The sequence below is a fragment of the Rhipicephalus microplus genome, chromosome X (assembly GCF_043290135.1).
Source record: "Rhipicephalus microplus isolate Deutch F79 chromosome X, USDA_Rmic, whole genome shotgun sequence".
NCBI classification, from domain to species: domain Eukaryota; kingdom Metazoa; phylum Arthropoda; class Arachnida; order Ixodida; family Ixodidae; genus Rhipicephalus; species Rhipicephalus microplus.
Genome location: NC_134710.1, coordinates 298,527,092 through 298,545,571, shown reverse-complemented (window position 1 = coordinate 298,545,571; position 18,480 = coordinate 298,527,092). Strand labels below are relative to the sequence as shown.

The 18,480-nt window shown below is 46.1% G+C and overlaps 2 protein-coding genes across 5 annotated transcripts in view; one reads left to right on the top strand and one right to left on the bottom strand.

The window, feature by feature from the left end:
• The window catches only part of LOC119161388 (mediator of RNA polymerase II transcription subunit 27), an 80,818-nt gene extending 73,379 nt beyond the window's left edge, over positions 1-7,439 (bottom strand). For 2 of the 4 annotated variants that reach the window (XR_012887372.1, XR_005108457.2), the window contains exon 1: positions 3,123-7,439. Coding sequence is in view for 2 of the 4 variants with exons in the window: in XM_037413826.2 (XP_037269723.1) it covers positions 3,123-3,328 (206 nt within the window). In the remaining 2 variants the exon portion in view is untranslated. The remainder of the gene's footprint in view (positions 1-3,122) is intronic. The other 2 variants (XM_037413826.2, XM_037413827.2) reach the window with 2 other exon arrangements.
• The window catches only part of LOC119162377 (uncharacterized), a 297,639-nt gene that overhangs the window by 19,717 nt on the left and 259,442 nt on the right, over positions 1-18,480 (top strand). The gene's annotated exons all lie outside the window — the stretch shown is intronic.

Here is an 18,480-nt window from a genome sequence, read left to right as displayed (position 1 = left end):
AACAGAGGAGCGATCAAACAAAAGGACGAGAGGAAACAGACAGCCAATACGCGAGCTGAGGGAATTCTGAAAAGCTTTCAACACATGAAGAATTATAGAATTATTTCAGCTCTACATCAATATTGACAGGCATAGTTTTTCAAAGCTTGAGATTACAGAGCAGGATTACATTAACGATTTATTTGTGTTATTGCCTTAGATGGATGCTAGGTGGTGTTCCAATTCGATGAGTCGTTCAGCGGTGATTTTCGGCCACGGACAGGGCTAAGCCAGTGCAAAACAGGCTCATTTGATACTTCGGGCTAAAGCGCTTACGTTTCAATGCAATCCATGCCCCCATCCAGAGACCGTTTTGTATCCATTCTGTCGATAGAAGAGTGCCTCAGGCCGTCCTATGCACATTCCATGGCTATTCTCCTGTCTTGACCGTCTCAATAGCCTCAACCAACCCCGTGTGGCTCCCTTTCGTTCTTTCGTTTGATGCTTTCCCATTCAAGATAGAAGACTTAAAAATCCAAATGACATGTTGGTAGAGGGCTTCACAGGGAAAAGCACGTTGCACATGCATTCCCTGTGGTGGCCTCAAGGATTGTTGTTACTTATTACAACAGCTTAAGAAACATTGTTGGTCCCTGCACCTTTGCAATCCCAATGAAAAAAACAAAAAACACTTTAATGTCAAGGCTAATCTTTTTGTATCATACACATGCATAAAGCCTCGGTGTGTTTACTGAAGAATATTTACATAATCAGAAGACGTAGCACAGCAAATAGGATATGCTGAAGGCTACATTTAAAGAGTGCTACTTTCCAGTGGGATATTTTAGCATGGACATTTCAGCATTACCTTACAAATATTTCTTGCCTTTCAGCCTCAGGACTCGCAGTAGTTTTTTTTAAAGAAAAATGCCCCACGAGATTCTAACAACGTCCCCCTTATCCACATTTTTCCAGGCAGGCATTCACGTAACTGACAAGGGCATTGCATTCTTTGGGTGACTGCATGCATAACAATGACCACCTGGTCAGGGTAATAGTTCCTTTTGGTCAACTTAAAGGGCAGCTGTGTTAATTGCTCCTAAGTATTCAATTACATGGACCTAGCCAGGGCCTGGCAAAGATTATAATGATTAAAACTCATTTCAGATCGTATAGCGATTCACACTCATCTCAGGATGTCGTGTAAGGGTGGGAGGAGAAGGATGGCTCAAAGGCTGCCGGCTTGTGTACTGTTGTGCTGCGTTGCATGTGGTGCATCTCTTGCCCATTTTACTGTGCTTTTAAAGGATGCTGAAGTTCTCCAACCTTCCTTAAAGTAGGCATCCAGGTAGCGCGATTGGTTGCTTGTCTTTCAAGACTAGGTCTGCCTGTGGACAACTAAGTCCTCTTTCATTAAGTTCACTAAATTTCACGGATGTTATTATCTTAATCACTCAACTCTATCTTGTTTTACTTGAGCAATGCAAAAGCTTATGCAGTACAGTGAAACTAGTTCCATAACAGCATGCTCTTGACCTTCAAAGTACTCCACTGCACGGTTCACAACGTTGTAAAGTTAGCACACTATAGCACTCCAAATTCAGCTGGGATGGAAAGAATTCTTCGTTATACAAATAACCTTGTTGTAGAGGTGTTCAGTTGCACTTATACACATTACTGAAGGATCGATAGCACTTTGAATAAGTAGCTCCTGTGGTAGCTTAGCTGGGTAGTATGTAGCACTGCTAAGCTCAAAAACACGAGTTTTATTTTGTCACACTTTGTTGGGGACAACATAAAAAAATACCTCCTGTGTGTTTAGATTAAGGTGCAAATTAAAAAGCCTCAGATTGATGAAATTGATGCAGAGTTCACTACGACTGCATGCCTCATAATCCCATCATTTTTTGCACATAAATTCCTATGTAATAATGAAGTATCGTTATTACTAGTTGCCCATCGTTTCTTTAAACTGCCAGTTTACCTCCTTCTCCTTCTAATGAGCTAAATGTTTCAACACCTCAAATTCGAGCAGTTGAACTGTAAGAGATATGTTTATGTGGGTTTTAGATTAATCCTTACCCACCTGAAGCTCCTATATAATAAATATTTTTGCATTGCAAAAATGAAGTCCCTTCCATTAATAATTGACACTTCTTTCCTGCATCAACTTTGTGTTGTACTTCCAGGCTTCACTCATCACTGCGATTGTTATAAACAATTCATTTTGTCAATGGCACCTACCAATTTGGTTTGTTTAGAATTACATAAATGGCGCCTTGCATATTGAAAGGATCTGGCTGCCCTGTGAAACTAAATAGTCACTAAGCGTGCCTTACATTGTGTGCATGGATTGGAGAGGGTAGGAAGCTGCACCTTTTACTTGAATTCCTCAAGAAATAAACAGCACGTATATTAAATGTAAATAAAATTCTGGTGTATTACGCTCAAAAACAATATTATGATTATGAGGCATGCCTTAGTGATACTCCTGATTAGCTGACCATGTAGGGCTCTTTGACGTACACCTAAATTAAGTAAACGGGCGCTTTAGCATTTCGACCCCATAGAAATGTGGTAGCCTTGGCCACTAAGCCCCAACGGCAGCTGAACTTCAGGCTGAATAGTTAACACATCACTTTTGTACACGCCACCATGAAAGGCACTACACGTGATAAAAACGATAAGAAATACATGCTAACATGGCTGTAATAATCCAACCCTGCTAACATGTATTTTTTTGCTTCAAGTATCATAAAGGTAACCACCAAATGGAAACAATTAATTACGGATGTAGTACACTGGTATATGCGACCTAAAGCGACGCTAACAGTTTTGTACGTGTACGGTTCTTGATCTATTTATGATTCCCAAAACAGAGACAAACCATAGCATATGAACTGAATACACGGGTTCATGCTTTAGACTACGTAGTAATGCACCACGATCTGATAGGATGGACAGGAAGTTTCAGACATTCATAGCATTGCAAGTGAAACATGGCCTCAATGTGAGGGATCCAGTTGAATTCAACTTTTCAGCACGTTCACTGAGCTTCTACAAAGACGATAGGTTACGCGACGGAAGTACTTACATAGTCCCCAAGTCATGTTCATAATAGAGAAATCAAAGGGACAACATACCTTATACGAGAGATAACTGCGCCTAGCATTCCCTGAAGCTCCCGAATAAAATTCTTCTCTTTCTTTTCATCACCCTGGGAACACGGAACCCCATCCGTCAAAGTACGAAACACTTCACCTACAGTGCATCGAAGGGCTTTCACGGCTCTCAAGCCAGAGTTCACCGCATCCAAATTGATCCCGATATCTGCAACGTACGGGTGCATGATTCTTGCCGGCAACTTTCACGCAACGCACTTCTTCATAGAACGTAACGTATCTACAGTGTAATAGAACACCGTAACATCGCAACACACCACTTGATTGAGGTTTCAACCACCGAACACCTATACGGCATACAGGGACTGTGTTGGTGTTCTGTGCGGGGACACTAGAGGTGTGCGCCGAGGCGATTTCGACCGGCGGCGGCGTGGGGGTCGCCCAGAGTCGGCGGCGGCGGCGTCGTCGGCGCGCGTCGGTTATTTCATCAGCGGCAGCGCGCGGCCAATTTTCATCGGCGGCGGCGGCGCCGGCGGCGCGGAAGCCGAAACTAAAAATTCAAGAGGCTCTTCTGCCACAGGTTACTGAATTAGTTGAAATTCAGGGATTTTCATCCAAATAGGTGGTGGTAGTGGTTAGAAGATGAGAAAAGGCACCTAATTTCTGCAACCCGGTCGGGAGCACGGCGCAGTGCCTCAAATAGCACTAATGACACTACACAGATGTGTCGACATGACGATGAATTATAAGCGTTTTGCAAAATAGTTTTTATTTCGCTTTCGTAATAAAATATGCGTATTTCAATATATGTCCATGTTCTACCATGAATGTGCAGCACTTTGCTTGTTTTCTTTTTAATTTATGATGCAGCAGTTTGTTTCTGTTGTTGGCTACGTCATACTTCATGAAACCTTCTTTCATTGAACATTGAGCAAGCGCCGCCGCACGTCACTCAGTTCGCTTTTTCCGAATCGGATCTCACTTTTACATTGTACGCGTCACGAAAAAAGAAGCACCTCTGCCACGAGTTTTCTTATTGCGATTGCAGGAAACCGCTCTTTTGAGTATCTGTCATGCCTTGGATTTTACTTTCCTTCAAACAAATTGATATACCTACTTTTCACAATATGAGAATGTTTTATGTAGCGGTATAAGATGCGGAAGAAAACAAATCTGTGCATTTAGTCAACTAGTCCTCACCGCAGTGTTCAATGAATGGAGTGTAGACATGGGCGTGGGCGAGGCGGGTGGTGCAAAAGGGGCACTTGACCCCTTCAAGCCGCACCAGCACTTGCTACCCACTCTAGCGACACCAACATGACCCCCTCCCTCAGCCATGATGCAAGTTGAAAGAAGGATTTGCTTACCCCCCAGACAAAAACCTGCCGATGGCCATATGTGCAGATGAGAGCTAATGCAATATTTGCTCAGATACACAGTCCACACTGGTCACAACCTGGAGGCCCGTTGACCACGCCTGCAGAGAACGTTGACTCCCCGACCCCTTTGTGCTAGGTGAGGGGAGGGGAACGCCCCTTGCAAGTGGGCCCCATTAAAAATTCTCTTAAAAACGTCACAAATAAGAATGCTTGATAAGTATGTATAAAACATTCAACTTTTTAATGCTTTTTGTAGCGTGTACATGTGCTCAATACCCATCAGGTGTGTGAGACAATTGAAATCGCAACTGCCGCTCTCGACTGGTTCCGGAAAAGAAGACTCAATAGAAGAATGCAATTACGAGTGCTGGGAACCTACGTTCGTTTGTCAATTTGATTTTTAGGCATGATTTTAATTCTTATATAAAGAAAAATAAAACCGGCGAAATATTAAAACAATATGGCTGCTATTGCAAGATGTGTATACCTCTTCGTGATTTCTCTAGACTTACGCGTCTGCAAGCCACATCTGGTGTCACAAACTTGCAAGTGCCCCCCCTCCTCCCCACGACATCTCCCAATACCCCCCTCCCCAATAAAAAGGCACCAATGCAGTCCTCCGTAGGCCTCCGTGATTGCCTACGGGCGCATGGCGGGCCATTTCGGCTGCTAGGACCAACAGTACCGAATTCGACATACTTTATTGAAGGTGCTGAAGGATCAAGAAAAGGCCGATTGTTGTAAATTTCCTGAGAGTTCAATGATAGCTTCTTTGTGAATATCGTATATTATTGAACCTCACTTTGTGTATAATGCTCCAATGAAAACAAAAATATGGTTTCACCCTGGGTCACTGCAGAGTCAGAAGCCATCACATGGGCAGGCATCATTAAGCCTCTATATAACATTGCTAAGGTTCAGCACATTTGTACAAAAAATTCTCGTTAATTGAACATTGGGTATATTCCTTGCTTGGGTTAGTATGTGTGAAACATAAATTTGAAGTTTAAAAATTCTCATTGTGGGTTTCTGCAGCAAAGACACATTTATTAAAACTGATGATTCCGGAGCTACGGCAGAGGTAACATTCGTTATGTTTTTTCGGTTACAGTAATGGTAATGCGTTACCTTTTTTATGTATATATATATAACGTGGAGCCGTGAAACGTTCCCTTTTTTATTAGAGTAACGAGTAACGTATTTAGTTACTTTTTACTGTAACGGATACAACCCTAAATATATAGACTTACAGGAGTGATGTCGACCCACACTGTCAGTTGTGGTCTATAGGCTGGCTGTAAACATAACATTGATATATTCCTTTCATCCAGCACGTGATAGTGAAGGTGTGCTCGACCATTGATGATCACGACCTTTGAGGAATACACAACAGCTTCTTAATAATATGCATATCATCCAACCGAAGCGTGCACTTTGTTTCGCTAAAATTTACAGTCAACGTGAGGGCTGTCGTCACGCCGTATGTTTTAGGTAGAAACTTAGTCTACTCAAAATACCCAAAGACGTCGATCCACCTAGCAACGCGTGGCTACCCGCTGACGGTTCTGTATGAAAATAGCATCCACAGTGGAACCTGCCGCATCTGCTGAAATTTTATCGCAACATTATTATACTGCCACTTCGCTTTTATTTTTATGTCACTGTCTTGCGCAAAGACACCGCCATTGTGGTTCAGTAGCTAAGGTAGTCGGCTGCTGACCCGCAGGTCGCGCGATCGAATCACGCCTGTGGCGGCTGCATTTTCGATAGAGGCGAAAATGCTGTAGGCCCATGTGTTCAGATTTGGGTGCATGTTAAAGAACCCCAGGTTGTCATTATTTCTGGAGTCCTCAACTTCGGCATCTCTCATAATCATATGGTGGTTTTGAAACGTTAAACACCACATATTAATCAATTGCCTTGCGCAAAGCACGCTTGGCTGTCTGCGAAAATTCTAGATTATTTTAGAATCTTCTGATAAGCTTGAGACACCTACAATACGGATGATGTTCGATGCCACGGCCATATATGGCGACGTACCTTCACGCAGATCATATTGCCGACGACCAATGCTCTAATTACCGCTATATGCGTAAAGCGTGAATTTGTAGTACTTTGTACTTTTCTAGGCACACGTTCACGAAATAAAAAGTGTCGTCTTGAGCAACCCAAGTACCATATTCTTTGCCGTCGCAACCACGTTGCAATATGGTGAGATGAGAACGGTGAAATGATTGATACAAAACAGTGAGATGGGGCGTAAGTACACGGCCAAGTTTTATTTAAGATGCGTATACCACAAGCTATTTTCTTCTATAGAACCAATATAATGCGGATTTGTTAAATTACTGTGAAGTTGAATGTCAAGAAAAGAAGAACACGAACTTGGAAAGAGGCAGTGGAGACGAAAAGTGATAGGTATCGACGTAAAGTTTGATCGGTCATTCCACGCCAAACGACCAAGGCTTTTGGTGACTACTCAGGTGTAATCGAAAAATGTCGGGCTGATTTACTCCATGAAAGCAGTCTATTGCGAAAATGTTTTGCGGAGAAAAATGTTTTTGGTCACCTATATGTGACCAAAATACCGACTATAGGCTGGGCCCTATATCGAGTCCTAAGATGATGCAGTTATTCGAGTGTTTATGCAGTGAAATTTGGCCATAGAGTTAATCCCGTTCATGGTGGTGCTATTTAGCAAGTTTTACGTTTGAATATATAACGAAGAATTAGGAAATTCTTTCCGTGAAACCCTTATTTTTTTGGCGATGCAATTGAGGATTGTATGCATTGTGTTGGCACGAAGTTTAATGTAATGATGTATTTGTAGAGTACAACGTTCACTGACTGTGGTGAAATAGAAACAGCACTTTATGTTAATTCATGCTACTAAACTCACGTGATCTGCTCCCAGAGAACAAAATACATAACTAGGTGCGTTACTAACGAGCGGAGGAACTAAATATTTCTTGGTCTTTTAATGTTGTTTCTGTAATCCAATCTACAAACGTTTGTATTAAACGAGCATGACGGTACGAAGGCATGGAATTGGGTTCTGCAGCCTGTTGGGACACATGTGCCACTCCAGGTCACCTTTATTATGTGACATCAGAATTTACACTGAGCTTGGTCTATGATAATGTACCTAATCAACGGAGAATAAGTGCTAAGCTCCAGATTCATTATTAATGTGGCTTCAAAGACGAGAAAGCAGCACGATTCGTGAGCAATCGAGCACCCGTTCTCTCTCTCTATTGCGTTGAACTGCTTGTGCCTTCAGATGCCACTTCAGTTTTTTCTTGGATAAATGTGGCAATAGGGATAGTGTTGAGCGCTAAACAAGACGTTAAGAAGAACGAGAGAGACAGGATGGGTGCTTGTGAACGTCGTGAGGAAGCATTAGTTTGTGCTAAAAATTTCCCGATAGCAATGAGCCATCTGGCTGGATTTCAAGTTTTGTTAAAATGTACGATGACGCAGACCAGGGGCTTTTGTCATGTCATTTGCCACCAATTAAACAGCGGCTGCGTAATTTAGGGTACCATGAAAATTTCGCGGCCATATTTCAAGAAGAAAGGAGGCAGAAACGCATCGTTCATGCCGTACGTGATCCTTCATCACTCGCGGAAATAAATTTATTCAAGCTGAAACATGGTCGAAGAATTCTTTCACCTCTCGGCCATCAGAGAGGCTTTTAATTCTCGAGTCTCTTCATGAGATATTGCTGCCATCTTTTTCCAAACGGCCTGCAGTTCTGTTGTACCGACACAACATAGCAATGCCCGTGTTTTTGTAGATTTTTTTTTCATTCCCATTTAAACACTTTTCCATTCATAGTCATGTTTGAAGCGCGCAAGAACTTCCTGTCGTCCCTCACCCATCATTGCGTTTTTCCAGTCCACACTGCAAAAGGCTTGATGGCAAAGTCGTTTTCCACGCTCAAGTTTCTCGTACCCAATCTTTCGCGCTCCTTGTGCTCTTCAAGGAATGCAGAAAGACTGCAAAACGCAACGAGCTCTACACCGTGCCTTCGGGACTGGTATGGGGCAAACATGTTGCGAGTGGTGTCACAGTGTTCTGCCATTGTGCTCCGTTCCCTGTTCCCTGCGCTCAAGTTGGGTCGACATACGGCGTCATTGCGGCGCCATTGGTGTCGTGTTTCCCGTGTCTTTTCTTATAGTGTTCTGCGAATAAATGCCTCTGTGTAGCCGCTGGTGCCGAGGTCACAGATTACGTTTTTCTTTCCTTCCGCAGTTGTGGAGACAATCGGTGGTTGGATTATCGGTTGTTTATTTATTTTAGTTTTCTCGTTTAGCTAGTTTTCTGTATTCTTGCCCAGAAAAGGTGATCTAGGATATTTTTTTCTTGTGGGAATGGCCATAGATATGTGCGGACGTGGTTGCAGCTCCACATTTTCAAGTCGTACGACTCGGACTGCCTTGCCAACGGCCCCTATTCTCTTTCTGCTCTGGCAGCCATGGCCGTCACGTTCTTCCAAACCTTCTCCTCCTTCCTACTTCTAAACTATTTTCTCCACTCCCCCCCCCTTTCCCTTCAAGCCACTGAGCCTTGCTCTCGCAAGGAAAGATAGCGTCTTTTTTTCTTTTCTTCAACCACAGATTCATCCATTCAGGGGAAGCTTGCATGCAGTAACTGGTTTGGAAGGCCGGTAAGGTTCGCGGAAACTCACCTCACCCTGAGCTACCGAGCACAAAACAAAGCTTAACCGAGAGTCATGAGAAGGCTATAGGAGATTACACAGCAAAATGAAAAGAGAAAATATTTTGCCTAATGAAGTATTGCGAAAGCCACTGGGGCAATCATTTCCTTTACCACCATCCCCCCTTCTATTGGTACATTAAAGTAATGAGAAAAGTCCAACCAAGACATATAAAAAAAACAACGTTTTTAAGCCAATCTCTCACCCCTGAGGAAGAAGCCGGACTAGCTTCGAAACATCTGTTTTTTTTCCTTAAATATATTTTGGTTGGAGTTCTCATTCCATCAGTTTCTATCCAAAACAGACAGGCTTATGTCGAATGTTCACCTTTTATTCCGGTCGGACATTATATCTTCGCTGCTCCGATAAACCCCCTCACACCGAAACATTTAGAGAAGCATTGACAGGTGCGCAACCGTTAACAGCCCCTCTTCCTTCTTGGACGCTTATAGCTCTGGTGTGCGTGTGTGTGCGGGGGGTGGGGGGCAGAAAGAGGAGTACTGAAAGAAAAAAAAATGTTGCATCTTGTTTTTTTTTGTTGCGGCAGGTAGCTAACGACCTAGCCATTATTTTCCTTTTGATGAAGCAGCATACAATACAACACAATCATTCCCACCTAAAAAGACGCAAACACAGGCGCTGTATTGCAACTGATGAGTACCATTGTCGAAAGACTCAGCTTATGTAGGATAACACGTACATGTGCACTAACCACGGGTGCTTCTAATGAAGACAAGTGTTTAATGCAGTGTTTTGCAGGAAGACTTGATGAATAATGAACCATGAATGCACCTTACCTGATACGAAACTCGGGACAGGTAACAGACTTTTTAAAGAACGCGACCCTGTCAAGTCACGGTTCTCAGATTTTCTGCTGACAAAAATTTTATATTACGGCATTCCGCACAATGACCAAATTGAGAGCGTGGGCGAGTATATATACCAGCATAGTATCAAAAAATTTCAAAATAGCACAGGTATTTACAGCAGCCAATTCATATGGTACTTATTGTATTTAGTGCTATCAGCGCGCATGTGCCTGTCGCGGAAATGGCATGTAATGTTAAGTTTCTCTTTAATAATAATATTTAGAGGCAGTAGAAATAACTTGCTTTTGTATGTTGAAAGCTATTATTTATATATATATATATATATATATATATATATATATATATATATATATATATATATATATATATTGTCACAGGCTAAGTAGATGCCTGAGGATGACGACAACGAAGTGCTGATCGTACTGCAGCAGCGTTGTACGCATTAGCTCGCCAGTATATTCGCCAGTACGCATTTGCTCGCCAGTGTATACTTTATTCCCCGTAACATCATTGGTGGAAGGTGCGGGGTACCACTCGCTATACAGCCCAACCAGCTGGATCTTCGCAGCGGACGGCGCATTGCAGCTACCATGATGACTGACCAGGCTACTCAATGTCAACAAGATCCGTCAGCCCCGCAGCCGATCGTTGTGGTACAAGCTCGTGACCCAGGCCCATTCAAAGGCACAAGTGGCATAGACGTCGATTACTGGCTGGTTCTATATGAGCGCGTCAGCAGCAGCATCTATTGGGATCAGACGCTTATGTTGGCGAACATCATCTTCTACTTGCATGGCACGGCAAAACTCTGGTACGAGACACATCAAGAAGAGTTGACTAGCTGGGACGTCTGTAAGCAGAAATTGCACTATCTATTTGGGAAACCCATCGGACGCCAAGTGGCCGCAAAGAAAGAGCTTGTGACTCGTGCCCAGACATCCACAGAGCCGTACATCGCGTACATCCAGGACGTGTTGGCTTTGTGCCGCAAGGTCGACAAGGACATGCTCGACGAGGACAAAGTCGGACACATCCTGAAAGGAATTGCCGATGACGCCTTCAATTTTCTCCTGTGCAAGGACTGCTCGACAGTGGAGTCGGTCATCGAAGCATGTCGTCGCTTCGAACAGGCAAAAAGTAGGCGCATAGTTCACCGATTTCACCGCCTTCCCAACACGGCGGCTACGTCCTCTTGCGAAGATTTGCCCACACTACATCAACCATCCGTGCCAGAAAACGTCACCAGAATAGTCCGTCGGGAACTCGAGGCTATGGCTTCCGCTATGTCTAGCGTCAGCGCGCCAGGACACAACCTCGATGCTGTTTCAATGATACAGACTGTGGTTCGCCAAGATGTCGCGAATATGGGAATTTCGCCACCTCATCAAAATGCCCCTGCTACTTCCAGCTCGGCTCCAGTCGTTGCGGCTACCACTCCGAACCGCACGTTCGCGCCACGACGAAACCCCTCTGAATGGCGCACTCATGATGATCGGCCCATATGTTTCACGTGCCATCGGATAGGACACATCGCTCGCCATTGCCGCAGCCATTGGACCTCATCACCTCGCCTGAGCTTCTATGATTGGCGGCCTCGCTTTGAACGTGCACCTTATGCCCCGTCCTACCGTGCTGAGATAGGTGCAGAGCATAATCCAGAACGTCGGACCAGCCACTCGCCATCGCCCGTGCGTCGTCAGTCCCGCTCGCCCCAACCCCGCCGTTCTCGGTCTCCCTATGACCGTCGCTCGGAAAACTAGTCGGTGCAGCCCCCGGAGGTGACGCTGCATACACGACTCGGACTGCAAGTCCTCTGATTACTCCCGACCAGCGGTGCAACCTTCTTACAATTTTGGTTGATGGTTTACCTGTAACTGCTCTTATTGATACTGGTGCACAAATATCTGTGATGAGCTCAGACCTCCGCCGCCGCCTCTAAAAAGTTCTGACGCCTGCGATTGCACCTACCGTTCGTACAGCGGATGGGAGTACTCCTGCTGTGCTTGGAATCTGCACTGCGCGATTAACGATTTCTGAGCATCAAACTTCAGTTCTGTTCGCTGTACTGGAAAATTGCCCTCATGATCTCATCCTTGGACTCGACTTTCTGACTTCACACGCTGCGCTCATTGACTGTTCCAAAGGTCTTCTTCGGCTCGAACTACCATACTTCTCAGACACCGTCTCTACCAGCCCACCTCGTCTACGCTTTCTCGTTTTCCTCAGACTTCCGCCGCAAGCCGCAGTCCAAGTCCAACTCTCGCCATACCCTCCAGTACCCGATGGTGATTATGTTGCTGCCCCTATTTCTGACGTGGCCATTACACGCAATGTTGCACTCCCCAACACGGTTGTTACCGTTAAGGACAACCGAACTTCATTTCCCGTCCTCAATTTCGGCTTCTCAGCGCAAGTTATTCCTCGCGGCATGTCACTTGCGCATCTGACACCTCTGGTCGACCACACAGTTTCCGCCCTAACCACCGATTCGCCACCCGATTTTTCATCAACGTTCCTGTTCCGAACTTTTCAAGCCAATGCTATCTGACAAGCTCACCTCTGAACAAGTCTCTGCTTTCTGCCGTGTGCTTGCTTCTTATCAGGACATCTTCGACTTCGGCGACCGTAATTTGGGCCAGACATCCATGGTAACCCATCGCATCGACACCGCTGACGCTCGACCCATTCGCCGATGACCCTACCGTGTGTCAGCCCCGGAGCGTGCTATTATACAACGAAAAGTCGATAAAATGCTTGATAATGGCATAATCGAACCCTCATCTAGTCCCTGGTCCTCACCCGTTGTACTTGTTAAAAAGAAGGACAATAGCTGGAGATTCTGTGTTGATTACCGCCATCTCAATCATATCACCAAGAAAGATGTCTATCCCTTACCGCGCATAGATGATGCACTCGATTGCTTGCACGGTGCCAAATATTTCTCTTCAATAGACCGTCGCTCAGCCTACTGGCAGATTGCTGTGGACGACAAAGACAGAGAAGACGGCCTTCGTCAGATGATGCCTTTTGGATTATGCAATGCCCCCACGACGTTTGAGCGCATGATGGACTCTCTCCTTCGAGGCATGAAGTGGACCATCTGCCTCTGCTATCTTGACGACGTTATTGTTTTTTCGACTACTTTCGACGACCATCTTACCCGTCTGTCCACAGTGCTTGATGTTTTTCGACGTGCCAACTTGCAACTTAACTCGTCCAAATGCCGCTTTAGGCAACGCCAAATCTGCGTACTCGGCCATCTTGTTAACGCTGCGGGCGTTCAACCAGACCCTGTGAAAGTCCGAGCAGTTCGCGACTTCCCCACACCCCGCTCAGCCAAGGACGTCCGAAGTTTTCTGGGACTGTGCTCCTATTTCCGTCGTTTTGTCGAGAAGTTTGCTGAAGTAGCCCGTCCTCTAACCTGCCTCCTCAAAACGGATGTCGCATTCACCTGGGGCCAACAGCAAGCAAACGCCTTCTCGTCACTCGTTGACATTCTCACCAATCCACCAGTCCTTGCACACTTCAACCCAACTGCCGCCACGTAGATTCGTACTGACGCTAGTGGCCACGGCATAGGCGCAGTGCTGGCGCAGCGGCAACAAGGCATGCACCGCGTCGTCGCGTATGCAAGCCGAGTGTTGTCGCGCTCGGAACAAAATTATTCCATCACAGAACGCGAGTGCTTAGCTCTCGTCTGGGCCATTGCGAAATTCCGACCGTACCTGTATGGCCAACCGTTCTCAGTTATTACGGACCACCATGCGCTTTGCTGGCTCTCCTCACTCAAGGACCCTACGGGACGCCTTGGTCGCTGGGCGCTGCGCTTACAAGAGTACACTTTTTCCGTATCCTATAAATCCGGACAACTTCACAAGGATGCCGACTGCTTGTCCCGTTACCCAGTCGATCCCCCTGACACGAGGGAAGATGAACAAGAGGCCCTCGTTCTTTCAATTACCGACTTCACCGACATAGATGCTGAACAACGCCGCGACCCCTCTTTGCGTGCTATTATCAATGGTCTGCACTCTTTCCACCCTGACCACTTTTTACAACTGTTCGTTCTTCACAACGACATCTTGCACCGCTACAACGCCCGCCCTGATGGTGCTGAGCTTTTACTCGTTGTTCCTGTGCATCTTCGCTCAGACGTTTTGGCCCAGCTCCATGATGCCCCTCCGCTGGACACCTAGGGGTGTCACGCACGTATGACCGCATTCGCCGCCGATTCTTTTGGCCTGGCCTCTACCGTTCTGTGCGACAGTACGTTTCGGCATGCGACCTCTGCCAGCGCCGCAAGACACCTGCTCTGAGACCTGCTGGTACCCTCCAGCCCATTGAAGTACCAGATGAGCCATTTTTACGAGTCGGCCTCGATCTTCTAGGACCTTTTCCCGTGTCGGCCACCGGTAATAAGTGGATTGCTATTGCTACTGACTACGCAACGCGGTATGCCATTACACGCGCCATCCCCACCAGCTGCGCTACTGATGTAGCCGATTTCCTTCTTCATGACATCATTCTGCGTCATGGTGCTCCTCGTCAGTTGATCACCGACCGCGGCAGCTGTTTTCTATCTAAAGTAGTCGACGAGCTCCTGCGATCCTGCTCTACCCACCACAAGTTCACTACAGCGTACCATCCGCAAACCAACGGCCTCACAGAACGCCTCAACCGTACCGTGACGAATATGTTAGCGATGTACGTCTCCAAGGATCACAAAGATTGGGACATCCACTTACCTTTCGTTACCTTCGCATACAACAGTTCACGTCATGATACAGCTGGATTTTCACCTTTTTACCTACTGTTTGGTTATGACCCGCCTTTGCTCATGGACACCATGCTCCAATCTGACGCCTCCTCATCGACTGCGTATGCTCCTGATGCCCTGGCCCGAGCTGTCATCGCCCGCCAAGTCGCCCGAGATCGTTTATGTGCCTCGCAGCTTAACCAAAAGAGTGCTTACGATCGCCGGCACCGCGAAGTACAGTACTCTCCGGGGTCACTGGATTGGTTCTTAAGAGAAAGGAAGAGAAAAGTGAGCTCCGTTATTGTCTGCTTCAGTGAGCGACACCGCCAAAGAGCTCACAAGGGATGGGGGTAAGGAGGGATAAAAGGGTAGAAGTAAAGGTATAGAAAAGAGGAAGAAGAAGCAACAACAAACTGAGGGGATAGGAGAGACAGGAAAGATGGAAGAACGGTCACTGGAGTCCGAGGACGGGTACACTTGCGAGAGATGTTGTCGGCGTCTGTAGATGGCGTAGAGCAGGACCAGTAAATCAGAGCTGCGCTGTCGTCGAAGGTCGTCGACGACAGGAGATGACGTAGGGCGAGCCCAGTCGGCCAGAGCTACGATGACGCCGAAGGTCGCGAGCGCGCGGAGCGCGCGGGCGCACAACCGGTTGGCACGAAATCCAGGGAGCGCCGGGGTCACTCGTCTTGCTGTGGTTACCATCACGTCGTGTTGGTCTCTGCGAAAAACTGATGTCCCGTTACGTTGGCCCCTACCGAGTCATACTCAAGGTCACCAGCGTGACCTATGAGATAGCTCCACTCCATACCACGTCAGTACCAGCTTCAGTCCCGACCGATATAGTGCACGTCTCACGGCTTAAACCATACTACTCACGCCTCGAGAATTGATCGCACCGGGACGGTGCTTCTGCCGCCGGCGGGTAATGTCACGGGCTAAGTAGATGCCTGAGGATGAAGACGACGAAGTGCTGAAAGTGACCGTGCTCGGACTGCAGCAGCGTTGTACGCATTAGCTCACCAGTATATTCGCCAGTACGCATTTGCTCGCCAGTGTGTACTTTATTCCCCGTAATAATATATATAGGTTGCTTGGCAATTGCAATTCTTTCACATGTGTTTTTCAATGGTGCTCCTTCGACGTTTATTGTATGAGCCGGACCAAGTCGAATATTGCTCATTTTCTGTCCAAGTGCGTCTGTTTTAGAAACATTTTGAGAGTCTATTAGTCCGAGTCAGTCCGCTGGAGGAACGTTTTGATCAGTCTGAGTATGAGTGGGTATATTTGAGGAAAGTGTTAGTGGATCCGGCTGACAAAAACATCGGTGAATCTGAGTCTGAGTGAGTTTGAATAAAGAGAAATTTCGTTAGTCTCAGTCCGGGTGAGTCCAAAGCAAAATATTTTTATATATGGTTTCGTTACACCGACCGTACAAACAACAGCATAGAGGCTTTCACTTGCCGTCTTCGCGCTCGCGATGATCAAGAGTTGCAATTTGGAACATCTGTGCACCAGGCCCCAGTGCATAAACCGGGTTTTCTGCAGAACACCAAAGTCTAGATGGTGATGGTCTACAAGTCCTTCAATTAGCAGAATTGGTCTCTTACAATGTGCTTTACTTTTCCAAGTGTGTCAGGCGTATAGTCTTCTATGCAGCCCCCTAGCATAGGTTTAATTGAAGGACTCATTGAAGAAGCGATCCAAACTAGTTTGATTTTTGTACCAGCACCAAATAGCACATCGGCACTACTTCCGTGTGCTCCACATAGCACAAGTCAGTTAATAGACAAACGCCATGATGAAAAATAGCAATGGGCAAAGTGCATGGTTTAACCCAACACCCTCAAGACTGGAGGGTTTTGTTACACCGGCCGTACAGACAACAGCATAGGGGCTTTCACTTGCCGTCTTCGCGCTCGCGATTATCAAGAGTTGCACTTTGGAACATCTGTGCACCGGGCCCCAGTGCATAAACCGGGTTTTCAGCAAAAATATGTCGCTTCTTTCAATCAAAATATGTCGGAGGGAAAATTCCTGGTGATCGAATGCTTGGTAGTCTGTAGGAAATCCTGTCACTGCGTTGATATGGCTTATTCTACACCATTCTATAGAAGCAGCAGCGGGGTTTAACACTCATGAACCATGGAAAAGCGCAGACAGAGAACAAGTACTCCCACATGCGAACTTAGTTTAGAAATTATTGGAGCGATTTCCTTTTTTTTGGAGTATCATTTCCATAAGGCATGCGCGGCGAATAAATATTTGTAGTACTTTAACTGAAATATATGCGAGTAACAACCGCCTCATACCTCGGCTATATCATGAAAATATACTAGAATTACAAGACTTAAAAAAAAAAGCTATCGCGTACACTGCACGCCTTTTTATAGTAGATGCACGTTAGGTACGTCATTGCGACCACTACCAGTTCCCTCTCAGAGTGAAACTGTGCGTGCTTATGTGCGTATGTCTGTAGAAGATGTTAAGATCGGCCTCTCTGGCTGGGCGCCGCTTGGACACGGGGGACGATTGCAGCTAAGCTTACCCTGATTTGTTCCGGATCAATGCTCTCGAGGTGCGCCAAAAGCGGCGACAACACGAAAGTCATACTTCGAATTCTTTAGGGCTGTTGGCTCCCTCGTCAAAAACTCTTTGGACACGCCTGACTGACTGACGGCCTAGGAAGAGCTGTTTGAAATCGAGGCTGCTTGATTTGTTCGACGTGCCAAGAGACGTGCTGAACAATTAGCCGAAAGCTTGGGATGCCTCGTCAGGTATGTTTCCCACACTCCGTGGCGCTTGCAAGTCTTCCATTCTCACAAGCCCTAGCCTGCCTAGCGCTGCAGACCCTATTCTGCACATGCGATGCAATGTTATTGCACTGTGATGTGTTGTGCGTATTATTGCACTGTGACCTACGTTATGTTGCCCTCTCGCCATGTGACAAACTGAACGTGCACCTTCTCTCTTTCCTTGGTTGAAAAGAAGGCAGTGTTTGACTTTCTCTCTCTTTCTCCCTCTCTCGTTTTTTTTAATCCTTATTCGCTGCTCCCTGCACTCCCTGCTGGACTGCAGAAATTAGGCACCTTCTTATAACCACTACCCCCCCCCCCCCCCCATTCGGCGGATGGATATGAAGACGACAATTTGTTCGGACTGCCCTGAACTGAATTGACATTCAGTCTGTCAGTTTACAGTGATCTGCAAGGCGGCTTTCCTGTAAGCTTTGTTTTTCAACCGAAAACTCTCGTTCACAGACTGCTTTTATTTCTCATTTTGAGCACGCGAGTACAACAAAATGTCACCTCTCCAAATTCCAGCGAAGGCACGCGAGCACAACAAGATCTCAAAAAAGGAATGGCAAAAACGAAATGATCGAGAAAAGCAGCCTGTGAACGTGAGTTCTTGGTTGAAAAAGTAACCTTACAGAAAAGCTGCCTAGCAGATTATTGCAAACTGTCCACTGTTTTCTTCTGCAGATAATTTTATGAATACCAGGGCATAAAGCGTGAGCACCGAGACGCTCTGAACCATCCCTAAGAAGCTCCCATCACGCTTCCATGATGCTACCATCAACATATAGCTACCTTTAGTGTGTAAATAGTGTATATAAACGTGCCTCTTATCAGCCCCGGCTACTCTGCTCGACTTCTACCCGAGAGTTATTGGCTAGCTCCTTCGAATACATCAC